The following is a 13,948-nucleotide window of genomic DNA, read 5'->3' on the forward strand; positions in this document are numbered from 1 at the left end:
AGGCCATCCACCTAAAGTACAAATTTCTGGTTCAGCCCACCCTAAGGCCAGGGTGAATTTTAAGAACTGTGAAAAAATACTCACATTTACTCTCAACTGCAGTGTCCCTGAACCTGCCCATCAGCTCAGTGGGGAAGCCCTGTCCCCACCTGCCCCAAACCTCCTCCATCTCTGTCTTGGTCCTGTCACCCCCTCCCTTCCAGCCCATCTACCACACTGCTGGGGGCTCCGGGCAGACACCCGCATCCACTGCTAGCGAGCATATAAAACACTTTGGGGGTGGTGGTGGTATGCTTATGTATATAAAGGGATACTATGAATCTACTGATTATCAAAATAAAAATGTTAATGATGTAGAAATATAACATCTGTTCAGCAGAAAGAACAGATAATAAAGGGTAAATACAGTGTAGTCTCAATTCAGTTGGAAAAAAAAAAAAAGCTCTCACAAACACACATGTATACTCCCACACACACAAATGTGGGCACAGAGGGGAAAAAAAAAAGACTAGAAGAAAATGTACCAAAAAAAAAAAAAGAGCAGCTATTATCGGTAAGTGATGACGTTATGGGTAATTTTTATTTTCTCCCTTTCTACATTTATCAAAGTCCTCAAAGCCACGTGTTTTATCTGTTATGTATCTGCAATTATTTGTCTGTCTGTCTGTCTATCTACCTACCTGTTGTTGTTATGTGCCGTTGAGTCAGAACCGATTCATAGCGACCCCTCCTTGGGTTTCGGAGGCAGTATCTATCACTACAGAAGTAGATTGTCCCATCTTCCTTCTGAGGAGTGGCTGGTGGGTTTGAACTGCCAGCCTTCTCGTTAGCAGTCAAGTGCCTTAGGCATTATACTACCACAGCTCCTATCTATCTACCTAGCTCATCTATCGAGAAGAACTCTTAGTCTCCCAAGTATTTTCCCAATAGACATCCATCCGTCCATTCAAATGACGCCAAGTCTTTAAGTACTTCTCCTTGACCAGGTGTGTGAACACCATTGGGCCCCAAGCTGAGGGGCTCATCCCCAGGACGCGTGGCAGCCCTGGGGGCCTCCAGTACCTTGTAGCAGACTTGCACGATCTGGATGAAGATGGAGAGGGGCAGGCGGAGGAGGAGATCGCTGACAAGAGCCCAGCCAAAGCCGAAGTCCCTGTGCACTGGGATGGGGGGGATGTAGCGCATCCACGAAGCTTCGTTCACATACACTAGGGGACAAAAGCGCTGTCAGTCCCAGTACAGGGGCCCCGTCACGTCACAAGGTCACTCGGTTCCCTCTGACCACAGAACCCTACTGTTCAGTCAGGAAGTAGGAGAATGAAGGGAGTGGATTATGTCTTCATTTTGACCAGTGGTCTGTGTGGGAATTCAGGTAGGTTAGATGGTAAGGAGAAGGAACAACCATGTTTTTCTCTGGATCCCACCATGGCCTGCCTGCCCCAGTCACAGGCATGACGAGGTAAGCTCACCTGTCTGTGTGTCGGGCTCCACCTCAGTCTCCAGGGTGATGCCGCCTTCGCTGTCTCTGGGCGGGGCATCAGAGGGGGCCTCTGGGTCATTTCCGGAGAAGGGCTGGGCTCCTGCTCTCCCAAGCTCCTGCCTTCCCAGTCTCCTCTCACTGTGGAAGCTCCGCTTCTCCAGCATGTTGCCATCAGGGTGTCCATAGATCAGGTACCAGAGAAACACGTGGACCACCCGCAGGCGAGGCATTTTGGGCAGAAACCCTAGAGACCGCCCAAGTCCAGGAACTGAGGCAAGAAAGAGGGAGGACAGTGCTTGAAAAACCCCAGGTTCAAGTCATTCAAAAAGCATCACATCCCACTATGTGCCCAGAAAGACAGCAGGGGATCAGACAGACAGATCGTCTCACCTTTGTGGAACTTACTTTCCCAGTGGGAAAGGACAGACAGTAATAAAAGAAAGAAACCAGTATGTCTGATAATACAGCTGGTAAGCAGAAAAGAAGGAAGGGAGAGCAGAACTGAAACTCTACAGACAGAGGCCAGGGAAAGCCTCATGGGGAGAAGCTTGGAGTGAAATCCCATGGCTGGTGAGGGAGGGGTCATGCAGACGCTGGGACATGCAAGCCAGGGCAAACGCACAGTGCCTGAGATGAGTGTGCGCCGGGCCACCCGAGGAAGGGCCAGGAGGCCGTAGCGCCGGAGAAGCAGGGGAGGAGAGCGCACATGAGGCTGGAGTGTAAACGAGCAGAGAAGCAGCATGAAGGACCTAATGGCCACTGTGGAAGGGCCTGTGGTTGATGGGGCTGTGCAAAAATCCCCAAATCTACGTTCTTTTAAAGCACTTTCCTTCTGGGTTGGTACAGATGAAGCTTTCCTTGACTATCCCCAGTGAGAGGGCAGCGTGAGCAAAGGTAACAGGGCAATATGGACAAGCGACCAGAGGCTCCTTCTCCACGGTCCCTTTGCTCATCTGAGGACCAAACCACTGCCTCTGTCTACGTAGCACATGTGCTCCTGGGACTGAGTCCTCGTCGCCATGTGTCCCCTTCCATCTGCATGTTTTCCAACATAAAACCTCGAGAGGCAAGGCCAGGATAGTGGGATCCTCAGGAAGGGCAGTGGACAAACCACTTCTGCAGTTTGGAATCCCTGGGACCCGCTGTGTCCAACTGCAGAGCACTTTCTGCTTGACTGAGGTCAGTGCCCTGCACGTCAAGCCTGCCCTGCTCCGCTGACATGCGTGCAGTGGCCAGGAGAAGAGCGGAGAGCCCGGTGACGACACCCTGCAAGCCACACCAGCCCAGCACATGTGCACATGGAGCGGCTTGGTGAGGGAGGGAGGAGGCAAGCCCGCCAGAGACCTGGTGTGGGGAAGAGCACGTGAGCCCTCAGGTCTGCCGGTAGCACCTGCCGAGGGCTGACGGGGTCGGGGGGCAGACTAGGGCTCACAAAATGCTCCAGCCCACGGATATTCACAGACGGAGTTAGTCTTTGTGAACCATTCTCATACCGGGGACTGACATACTTTCATTTCTCTTCCAACAGCCTTGGGAGGCCTGCTGGGCAAGAACTATCATCCCCATTCTGCAGACAGGGCAACCAACGCTGGCAGAAACCACGTAACAAGCCCCACGCGGCCCAGGCGATAGGTCAGACTGGAACCTCCTGACTGCTGCACAGTGCTCAGGTGTAGGGCACCAACTCACTCCAACGTCATCAGGCTAACAAGAGAAACACAATCAGACACTGACGGAAAGTGGCTTTTTACCTATAACGGGGTGGTAGTTTTGAAGCTGGCCTACGTCCGTTTTCTCATCTGCTTTCTTCATCCGGCCACCGTCAGCTTTAGAGGAACCATTCAGGTAAGAGCATCCTGACCCACTGGGACCTTCGTTTTCTTGACTTTCCTCATCCTCCTCTCCTTGGGACGCTGAAGGCTGGGGAATTTTAACCCTGCAGTTGAAATACAACATGTGGTAATACATTGAAAGAAAGGACAGGGGCTCTCAATATGAACTGCATGAAGCCATGTGGTCTCAGGGTATCCAATTCAAAGGCTAGCAGGAGCTGGACAGATGACAGAAATTAATAAAATGTGCTGGGTCACTGAGACACATGGGTAGTGGGGACCCTCCCTTATGGAGCAGCTGCTACCTGATGAGACAGGGAGCCCTACATGCCAGGTCTGACATTTAAAGTCAGAAACGAAGACCTTTATGAAAACCCACCAGCACCCGTTTCACAATATATGTGGGCCGAAAAAAGCCAAACCCAAACCACTGCCATTGAGTTGATTCAGACTCATAGTGACCCCCACTGGGTTTCTGAGGTGGTCAATCTTCATTGAAGTAGACTGCCTCATCTTCCTCCTGCAGAGCAGCTGGTGGGTTTGAACTGCCAAATACCTTACCCGCTATGCCACCAGAGCTTTATATGTGGGCCAGTAGAGGGCAAACCACACAGGACAGGCACAGGTCAGAACAGCCCCTGCCTGCCTGCTGGCAAGCTCTGATTTAGACTTAACCCAGAACTCTAACTTTGGAGTTTCCTCTCAGCCCCCCGGGAGGTTTATGAACAAAACCAGGGACGACTTCAGGAAGGCGGTAAGATTCATCGGTGAGCGGACAGGAGCCTGGCTGAGGTCCATAAGTCACAGAGCCTATGACTGGGAATGCTCTGTCCACATTCTACAGACAGAAGGGACTCAAGAATGGTACGGTTTGTTTTGTCCCTGAAGAACCCAGAAACTGACCCTTGTTTAGACTACGGGATCATGGATCACAAACCCTAAACCAACGAAATCACTGATCTCATACCAGTATAAATAAAGGGCTGTTCTGAAAATTGCTTTAACATGGAATCAGCTTAGCTGTGAACCCTACCAGTGCTCTGTCACTTGCCTGTTTGCTGTGCTTGAGTTGGAGATGCGGAAACGGACCTGCTCGATGGCACTTCTCACAAGAGGGTCATTCTGGTCCATGGATGGGTGCACCACCAGTTCCACCTGCAGAGAGAGGTGGGTGCATCCCACAGAGCGGGGGCAGAGTTGAGGGTGGCATAGCTACACACCTCTGCTCCTTAGTTCAACAGTTACACCTGTTTTCATTAACATTTCCAAAAGACAGTAAGATCGGAGCAAAATGGTTGCTAAAGAGCTTGCTGTTACAGCTACTGGCATCAAAACCCCTCGTGTGGCCAAGCAATAGAACTCTGCCATCAGTAACGTGGCTGCTTCGCTCAGAGGAAGAGTTCTGGCCATGAGGAAGAGCCTGTAACCTCTCATGCAACGGTCACAGCCCATAGGGCTCTGCTGCCCAGTGCAATGCTCCTGGTGTCCCATGGCTGGGACCTGAGGCTTCTCCACAGCTGTGCGGGAATCCTGAGGGTTTTCATCTGGACAAGGTCAGCTGCTTTCATTAATCTCCCTTCACTGGGAGTGTCATCATGGGACTCCTGCCAGGTGCCCTTCTGAACAAACTGGCAAGGCTGGGAGCTGCTTCTGTTGTTGCACCTTTACCAAGGAACTGAAGCTGAACGGATAAGGTGGTGATCATTTCAAGAAGGATATGGAGGGTGAGAAATGGAAACTGCTTGGGAGGGAACTGATTATAAAAGCCAGCAGAGCAAGCAGACGGCCAGGCTTGGTGACTGGGGCCCTAGGACTGGGCCTTCTTCTCGTCTCTGTCCTCGGCAGGAGAGAGCGAGGTGAAGTGTTTTGGAGTTGGTAATGCTGGCCAGCAGGCTTCGTCGCTGACAGGCAGCACTGCCTACAAAGGGCTGCTAAGAGCCCATGCCCTCTCCACTGTACTGGGTTCAGTCCTCTCAGCTCTTTCTTTGTCATGGAGACCTGCCTCCTGCCAACTTTTCTGTGGTTCTGTGAGGCTCAAATGAGACAGTTAGGCGACAACTCGGAGAACTGAATGGCGTGGTACAGAAGTGCAGCGTTCTCGTCTGCCCGCTTTCCACAGTGCAACAGGCCAGCACGCTTCCTGCAGGTCCAGCTATACGGCAGATCAGGAGCAGAGCACGGGGCTGATTAGCTGCACCCGTAGCTTAGCTCCAACAGGCCAGGAGGACACCATAGTATACCCTCAGAGTGCCAGGGGAAGTCCCGCAAGAAACTGAAGATAACCTTGCATCCTTTCCAAACGGAAAGGTGGGCTCTGTAGCGGTGGCAGGAGGTCTCCATGACCAGGCCCTTTTTGTTCTGAGGTCAAGTGGTCTTACCGGCTGCATCTGTGTCCTGCTCCCTCTGGTCCAGCCAGGGGGATTCAGCAGTAAAAAGCAGCTGGAAGACACAGCTGGCACCTATGCCAGAGGCCCTCCCGCTCCATCCCTAAGTGGGGGTGGGGTGGGGATAGTCTTGCCCTCCATTCCCACACTGAGAAGGGAGCAAGTCCCAAGGAGCTGACTAAGGCACAGGTGTCTGAAGACCAACAGAAACCAGGTGGGGTGTTGCTGATGGGCTAGGCTTATCCTGCACTGAGAGAAGCTGCACAGGGTTCTACTGCCGCTGCTCAAGGCGACAGGGAGGGGGGACAGGGCTGAGGGGACCTTTATTGTTTTATTATAAAAAGACCCCAGGCACATATAAAAATGATGAGCGCTATCAACTTGGAATGGTAGAAACAGTATTTCTTAAGTCATTTTTTGAACAGCTTGGCATTTTTCAAATTTCTCCAAAAATAAAGAGAATGTGAAAATAAAAACAGAAATCACCTTGTCAGCTTATTAAAAAACAAAGTATCAAAGCAAAGCTTTCTTCAGGCAGAGATTTAGAATGCAGTCAGGAAGAAAGGTCAGGGAATTAAAAGTGACTGTCCCACAGCACCCTTCCCTTTGGTCTTAGCACGCAGCTGTGCTGCTTCAAATTACTCCAACCCTGGAACACTTGTGCTTTAGAATATGTAGAAAGCAGCTGAGCTATGGTTGCTATGGGAATGACTCTAAACCTTAAATTTTACAGAAACAGATAAATTAGTGGACAGAAAAGATATACTGCTCCCACTGGGTAACCCCAGCAGTGCACCCTAATTGAGTCCCTGCCATTACTTCCTCTGGGACATGTTTCCTCAGATCTCTACGGAAAACATTCTTGCTGCTGATCTGTATCTTCCACCTTCTAAATGTTACTTAATTTCTCCTAACATTACTCTGCTGAACTGTAATATGGCAGCCCTTTCCTCTCTCTCTTTTAAGGCTGGCGGTGAGCTGATCACTGCCTTGGGTAACAACTTTACAAAAGGATGCCGTTCTAAGATCTGAGCAAGTGAGTGAGCTTTTCTGCTTCCAGCTTCCACATCAAATGGGGATAGCCCTGGCTCCCCAAATTAGGAGGCAAAACAGGAAATTCTGAAATACTGATAACAAAGGACCATTGAGATACAATGACCAGAGGGACTGGACAAGAAAACTCCCAACAACAGGCATACAGGGTGAACATTTACATCAGGTAGATACACTCCTTGGAACAAGCAATCGTGGGAGATCAGAAGGGCAGTATTTGCACAGGGAGACAGCTCAGGGCACAGAAGTGCACAGGAGAAAAGGACATAGGGAAGAGGTAACTACAGGGAGGAAGTGGGAAGAGAGCTGTTCCCCTGTGGGGAATTGCAATCAATGTCATGAAACAAAATGTATAGGAACTACTGTATGGGAAATGAATTTGCTCTGTAAACTTTCACCCAAATCAAAATTTAAAAAACAAAAAGAAAAGAAAACTCCCAACAGATTCTGGCTGGCTTTGGGAGAGTCACGAGGGCCCGTGGTTACCTTCTTCTTGATACCATCTTGAATGACTGTAGTTCGATATAGTCTCAACAGACCTTCCTCAGACAGGTTCCGCACCAAGCGGACAATGGACTTCTTACAGCACTTGGTGGACACACCCTCTTGCTTCTCCTGATCCATGATCATTTTCTGAATCCTGGGGCAACACAAAATAAGCAGGCAATATATCCAACCTCAACATAGAAGGCTGTTCTCAACCCAGCGACCGAGACCTGCCAAATGGCGCTAGCAGAAACTAGGGATGAACCGAAGGGGGCTGTCACCCTGGCAAAGGCTAACTTCTTGAAATATTACAGATCAGCTCTCGTTGTGGGGAGTTAGCTAAAAACAAGCAATCATTCACAGCAGCGTCACACTCTGAGTCATGCACCAGGAACTAAAGAGACGACATGATTTGATTTGTGACACTAATGGCAAGGGAAACCAAGTGCCATGAGGGACATCTATCCTCACTCAGTCTACATGCTAATGTAGCATCCGGCTGAAGAATGTTTTGGTTCACCAGTGACCTCTCAGGTCTGAAGCTCTTTTTCATTCCTTTCTTGATGTATGTGTCTTACTTTCTAGATCTTACTGAGTCACTCTGGTAATATTTCTAGATCACAGGTGACAGGATGGCAGGGCTGGAAGGGATAGTAAGAACACCTAGCCAAACTCCAAGGGGCCTTGGTGATGCAGTGTTTAAACACTTGGCTGCTACTTGCCAGGCTGACAGTTCGAACCCACCAGCAGCTCCACAGGAGAGAAGACCTGGAAATCTTCACCTGTAACAATGACAGCCTTGGAAACTCTCTGGGGCAATTCCACTCCATGATACAGGGTTGCTATGAGTTAGTACACCACAATAACAGCCAAACTCATTGCTACACAGAAGAGGGGACCAAGAGGACGGTGTTTGCAGATGGCCTCCCTTCCTCCTACTAAGAGACAAAGTGTATACAAGAACTCATGTCCCTTGACTCAGGTGTAAGTTTCCTTCTAACTGAGTAGCTTTCACTTAACCCATGAAGATGCTGCCTCTGGAAGTGGTGGCAATGATGTATTAAAAGACCAATCCAGAGCTCAGAGCCTCTACTCCCACCCAAAGCACAGCTTCTGTCTGTCTCCTTTATGCATCCATATAGGATTCTGTTTAAACTAAAGGCTCCATGGAGAACTAAGATAAAGCCAGTGCTATCACCTGTCTAGGTTCTTCTTAGTCTTGCCTTAGAACAAACTTCCAAGAAAGGAGAAAGGCAACTGCATTATCCCCATGACTTCAATTTCTTGCCCAGCTCTCCTTGTCTGTTACTGCTGTGTGCTATTGAGTCATTCCAACTCACAGTGACCCTACAGCACAGAGCAGAACTGCCCTGGAGTTTCCAAGGCTGCAAGCTTTATGAAAGCAGAGTGCCTTGTTTCTCTTCCAAGGAACAACTGGTAGGTTTGAATCATGGACCTTTTGGTTAACAGCAGCGCACTTAACCACTGTGCCACCGAGGCTCCTTCTGGTCTAGAATATCATTATTCCTCAATGTCTACACTTTTCAAACAACAAGAACAAACTCTAAATTCTGTCTACCACAAGAGATCCTGTACGAATCTGTCCAGTGGCCCAGAGATTCCACTGTCTCAGTCCTTTCTGTGACTGTGGTGGCGAACTGGTAGGAGAATTACCGTGAACGTGAGCAGACAGACACAGTACTCCTTACGTGAATAAGCTCTCGATTAAGCGGAGGTTGGTGACAGCTTCTATGATCAGGTTCCTGCGTTTCAGCAGACGGTAGGTCTCATGGGGCTTGTCCTGGTTTTGCTTCCCAGGCTTCTGGGAGGTGCTGCTCTCCTAGAATAGAGACAGAAGCACAGGGACATGCTGGCTCAGGCACAAGGCCGCACACCACGCACGCTGTCTCTTCACAGCGTGTTGACTCCGGAGTTGAAAAGGGAACATCTAGAGGACCGTCCGTCTTCCCCTACAGGATCCCACTGCCCTACTCAATGCTTTCAAATAGCAGACGCGTCGGCCAGCAGAGGATCTCAGGAGCTTAATGAAGATCAGCTAGCTGGTTTCAGAAAAGAACTTGGAGACATCCTCTACAGCAACACCCAAGGGAGGAGCTGTTCTTCCCCAGGGAAGGGAGGAAATGACACCCAGACGGACGACCACATGTGGCTTTTTCTCGGGAAACTCTTAACAACCTCATTGCCACCATTTCCGTTTCCCAGACGAGGAAACCTGGGCTCCGTGAAGTGGGGCAACTGCCCAGGGTCAGAATGTGAACGTGTGCCAGGGGGCTCTGCTCCTCTCATCTGTCTCTACGCCAGACGCCCCTTCCAGCAGCCATGCTGATGGGAACCAGGGACGGCTTTCAGGTTAAGAACGGCTTTTCACGGGCCGAGGTTAGGATGAGTGGTGAGTGAAGATGAACAGAGGAGAGAGCAGATCGTCACGTGCTCTTTGATCCCCACCAAAATGCCCATCTCTCTCCCAGTGCCTCCTTCTGGCGTCAAATGAATGTGCTCTACCCATTCTTGGATCAAAATAGGTCAAACCCCAAACGTGAACCCCGAGTGGAGAAGACTCCTATCTCAAACATTCCCCTTGCAAATCACTTGACAAAACTGGTCCTCCTAAGACAGCCTCAAGGGCATGCTTCACTTCCTGCCTTGAGTAGCACGTTCAGGAAAATGAGACTCGGCGAGCCCATTAGTGATGGTCAGAACAGCCAGATACCAATTCACTGCACCGATGGCTGCGTGGGGTGCCAGGTGAAGCACGGTTTTTTTCAAAAAAGGGGGGAAGGCCTGTAGAGCAAGAAATTCAAGGGATTCAAGAAAGCTCCCAAGAGTGGCAGAAAGACCTCGGTGTCCCTTCCCTGTCTCAGAGTATCTGAAGGAGAACCAGGGGAGTCAATGTGGCCACTCTTCACGAGGCTGCTGGGGAGCAAAGCTGAAAACACGTTCTGCCAAAACGCTCTGGGTTCCCACTGTTCCTCTCTGCAAGGTATGCAAAAGGAAGGACAGGATTCTGCCATGTCTCCGGGAGAAGACTCATAAGGGGAGCTGGGACACCAGTTGCAAGCCATTCTAACACCTGGGGGACACGTGCTTGCCGAAGACACATGTGAACCCAGTGAGCAGGTGTAAAGTGGGGGAGGCAGGCAGGGAAAGCCCGCAGGCACCTGCTGGGATCCACCTGCTGGATCCCAGGTCCTCAGGTAGAGAAAATGGCAGTCATGACCCTGAGTAGAGATATGCCATCCAATCATCAGCAAAGCGCACAAAGGGCCTAAGAAAATCTAAATAAAGCCTTCTTCCCCACCCCATGCCCCCATCGCTTTTGCTATAGAGGTATCACAGAAACACGGACCTCCATACCAGGAAGTGAGAAACCATGCAGGGTAGGGAACATGTCCCAGATGGGTCCTAGTCCTTACCTGGCCATTAATTAAGCAGACAAGTTACTCACTGTCCTCATCACTATCAGGGCTGAGGTCTACCTCATGGGGTGGCAGTGAGGCCTGAGTGGAACAGCAGCAGCAACCGCAGCAGCAACTGAAGCAGCGTCAAAAGCCACCATCACCCACCCGTCTACCTGTGCTAAGGGCTTCGTCCTCTGGCACTGCTTCTCAGTGCCACTGGCACTATCTGAGGCACTTGGTGACAATGGACATGGCATTAGGTGAACTGAATCACAGTGAAGATATCTCTGTGCCCACAGTCTTTATTTATTTTTTAAAATCTACAATATATTTGTTTATTCAGTTCTAGTATTCACATGAAATAGTTCAGAATTGCTAGTGTCCTGTGTCAGCTGTTTTCTAACCTTTCTCCCATCCAAGAACTAACCAGGCCCAACCTTACTTAGCTTCTGAGATCAGATGAGATCGGGTGCGTTCAGGGTGGTTATGACCATAGCCTAATCTTCCTCATCACATTGACGAAAAGGTACTGGTTTGGTTCTGGTGTATCTTTAACATCTTAACACAAAACAGTATCTACCCATAACATACTAATACAGTTTTGTTTTTATTTTATCTAGCTTATGATTACTTCTTTCATGGCAAATAATACTGACTTCCATCTGAAGCATGTTCCCAGCCTCGGCACTGCTGACAGCGTGGGCAGGCCATTCTCTGCCACGGAGGCTGCCGTGTGCACTGGAGGATACTTAACAGCACCCTGGCGTCCACTCACACCCTGCTAGCAGCATTCCCCTACCCGAGATGTGACAATCAAAAATATCTCCAGGTATTGCCAAATGTCCCTTGGGGAGTGGAGTGGGACTGGCCCAGGTTGAGACTCACTCAGCTAAAGGAGTGATACAAATTATCTTCCTAAGATAAATTTACTTAAGTAAAAAGATGTTGGATATGAAAGCATCAGGTAAATGCCACTGCAGGGATTTCCAGGCAGGGCTCAGATGGCACGGAGGCGTGCATATTCCCTATAGCACACAGTCTGTGCTCGGCAGGTAGCGAGTGCCTGGCACGGGCTCTGCACTGTTACTGATTTTGCTGTGGTTGAGTCTTAAGCACAGAAACGACAAGGCTGATGCCCATCCCCCACTGCCAGCACTGACCTTTGGGTTTTCCAGCCGGACCTCCTCAATCAAGGCTATGTCGCCACTATTCTTCTCTGTGCGGCGGGAGCTAAAGGGCACGCTGGTGTCTGAGAAGCCACTGGTATCGAGGCTGTCCCCACCGGCGGAGCCCCAGCAAGCTTTCTCCTCGGCAGTTCCTGGGGAGCCAGATGGTGGCTTCTTCAATGAGGGTAGGTTTGCAGCCTTCCACCCACCTGTAGGGTCGGGCAGGAGGCATTTATGCTCGGCCCCCACCAGAAACATGCAGATCAAACAATGTCATCTACAGCCACTTTGAAGACTAGCGTAGCAGACCAAGCAAGGAGCTTGATGGCCCTCTGCTAAGCTGCATTCGGGATTTGCCAATCTGTCACCAGCACCACCTTTATGCCTTAAACATAAACGAAGAATCTTCTACAAGAAACTGAAAGGTTCTTTAACAGATTACTAGAGGGAAAAGAATAGGAGTTTATGGCATTCCTATCCCTTTGATAGTAAAGACACAACACACAAATGAACAGAAAAATGTGCCAGGGACAAATGACAGCTGAGCAGCCAAGAGACAGACCACATGTCTGTCTCTGCCCAGTTTAGGCTTATCTGATGCAAGTGACACCATGAGACCCCAAATGAGGACAGTGTCTAGGAGATACTCCAGTTTGCAGAACAGAGGACCGGAGCGGGCGGCTTCTGAAGCTCCCGAGCACGTGGGTCAGTGGCAGCTCCAGGCACAGCCCCGGCCCACTGCCCCTCGCCTGAGGACGCTCCCTACCCTTGGCTGAGGTGGCACGATGGGTCCCGTCCCCTTGCGATCCTTTGCCTTTCCTCTTGCTGCTGCTGCTGCTCTCCTCCTCACTGTCCGACTCGGAGAGGAACGTGTCTTCTCCTTCCGGCAGCATGGACTCCTCCTGCACGGTGGCCAAGCTCACTGTGGTCAGGAGCTCACCTCGGGCTTTCTCTCTTTCATACTGCCGGCTGAGGTCACTCTCCTCGGCAAAAACGCAGGAGATGTACTTGGTGGTCCGCTGCCGCCCTTCATCTTCCATGAATCCCTGGGGGATTAGATGCGTCAAAAAAGGGCATTATTACACATTGGCATTTGAGTGATCTGAGCCCACAGTATATATGTCCTACTCTCAGCCCATGGATGCTCCCTCTCCAGCTTCCTGTCACTCCTTCCCAGCCAGTAAGGGTTTTCTAAATCACAGACCAGGAGCTCCTCAAGGTCAAGGCCTTAACCCAAGTCTTCCATATAACCCCAGTTTCTTACACAGGATTTGGTGCCTAAGAAATGGATCCGTAAGCAGTGAGCGTTTCTCACACAGAATTCCGCAGTTCAGAACTGCTACCACAGCTCCATTCAGCCACACTGGGAATGAGGCTGCCACCAATCCAATCCCATTTTATCTTCTAGAACAGGGCCCACAATGGTACCAACCATATGCCAGGGATGGCACTAAGTGCTCTGCAGTCATTAAAACCAAACCTGTTGTTGTTCAGAAATACTTCCCCTTTACTTTTGGAGGCAGCCACCCGTGAGGCTGCCAAGTTCAATCTGGATAAAGGGGCTTTGCTGTGTTGTACATGTATCAAAACAAGCATCAGAATGAAGAGATTGCTAGGATGCTTTCCTATGTTGAGTTAGATGGTAAGAGGATAAAGTGAGGGAGGAGGGGGTGAGAACAGTGTTTCCCAAGCTGAATTCTAAGGAACCCACTCTTTTTTTTTATTATTATTGTGATTTGGGTGAAAATTTACAGAGCAAATTCACTTTCCATACAGCAGTTCACATAGTCTTTGTCTCATGACATTAATGTCCACAATTTACCACAATGCAACAGCTACCCTCCCACTTCCTCCTCATAGTTACTTGTTCCCTCTGTCCATCCTTCCATGTGCTCCTGCCCCCTGAGCTGTCTCCCTGTGCATAAACAGCCCTTCTTTCTTAAGGAACCTACTCTTGGAGATGTTGAGAGCTGATAAAGCTGCCAATCAGCCTTCCCAAAAAGCTGCACCAATTCACCAGGGTGGCTTCATTACAACTCATGGCAACCCTGTGTGCTAGAGAGCAGAACTGCTCTAGAGGGTTTTCTTGGCTGTAATCTTTATAGGGGAGCTCTGGTAGCATAGTGTC

The 13,948-nt window shown here is 49.9% G+C and overlaps 1 protein-coding gene across 1 annotated transcript in view; it reads right to left on the minus strand.

Annotated features, from left to right (window-relative positions):
* Window positions 1–13,948, minus strand: part of GTF3C1 (general transcription factor IIIC subunit 1) — a 122,035-nt gene that overhangs the window by 44,748 nt on the left and 63,339 nt on the right. Inside the window, 8 exon segments of the mRNA XM_007950285.1 lie at window positions 1,014–1,208; window positions 1,470–1,748; window positions 3,232–3,416; window positions 4,364–4,467; window positions 7,236–7,389; window positions 8,945–9,075; window positions 11,815–12,029; window positions 12,587–12,866. Of these exon segments, the coding sequence (XP_007948476.1) occupies window positions 1,014–1,208; window positions 1,470–1,748; window positions 3,232–3,416; window positions 4,364–4,467; window positions 7,236–7,389; window positions 8,945–9,075; window positions 11,815–12,029; window positions 12,587–12,866 (1,543 nt within the window).

Source organism: Orycteropus afer, unplaced genomic scaffold (genome assembly GCF_000298275.1).
Source record: "Orycteropus afer afer isolate SDZICR_OR568_19922 unplaced genomic scaffold, OryAfe1.0 scaffold00266, whole genome shotgun sequence".
NCBI classification, from domain to species: domain Eukaryota; kingdom Metazoa; phylum Chordata; class Mammalia; order Tubulidentata; family Orycteropodidae; genus Orycteropus; species Orycteropus afer.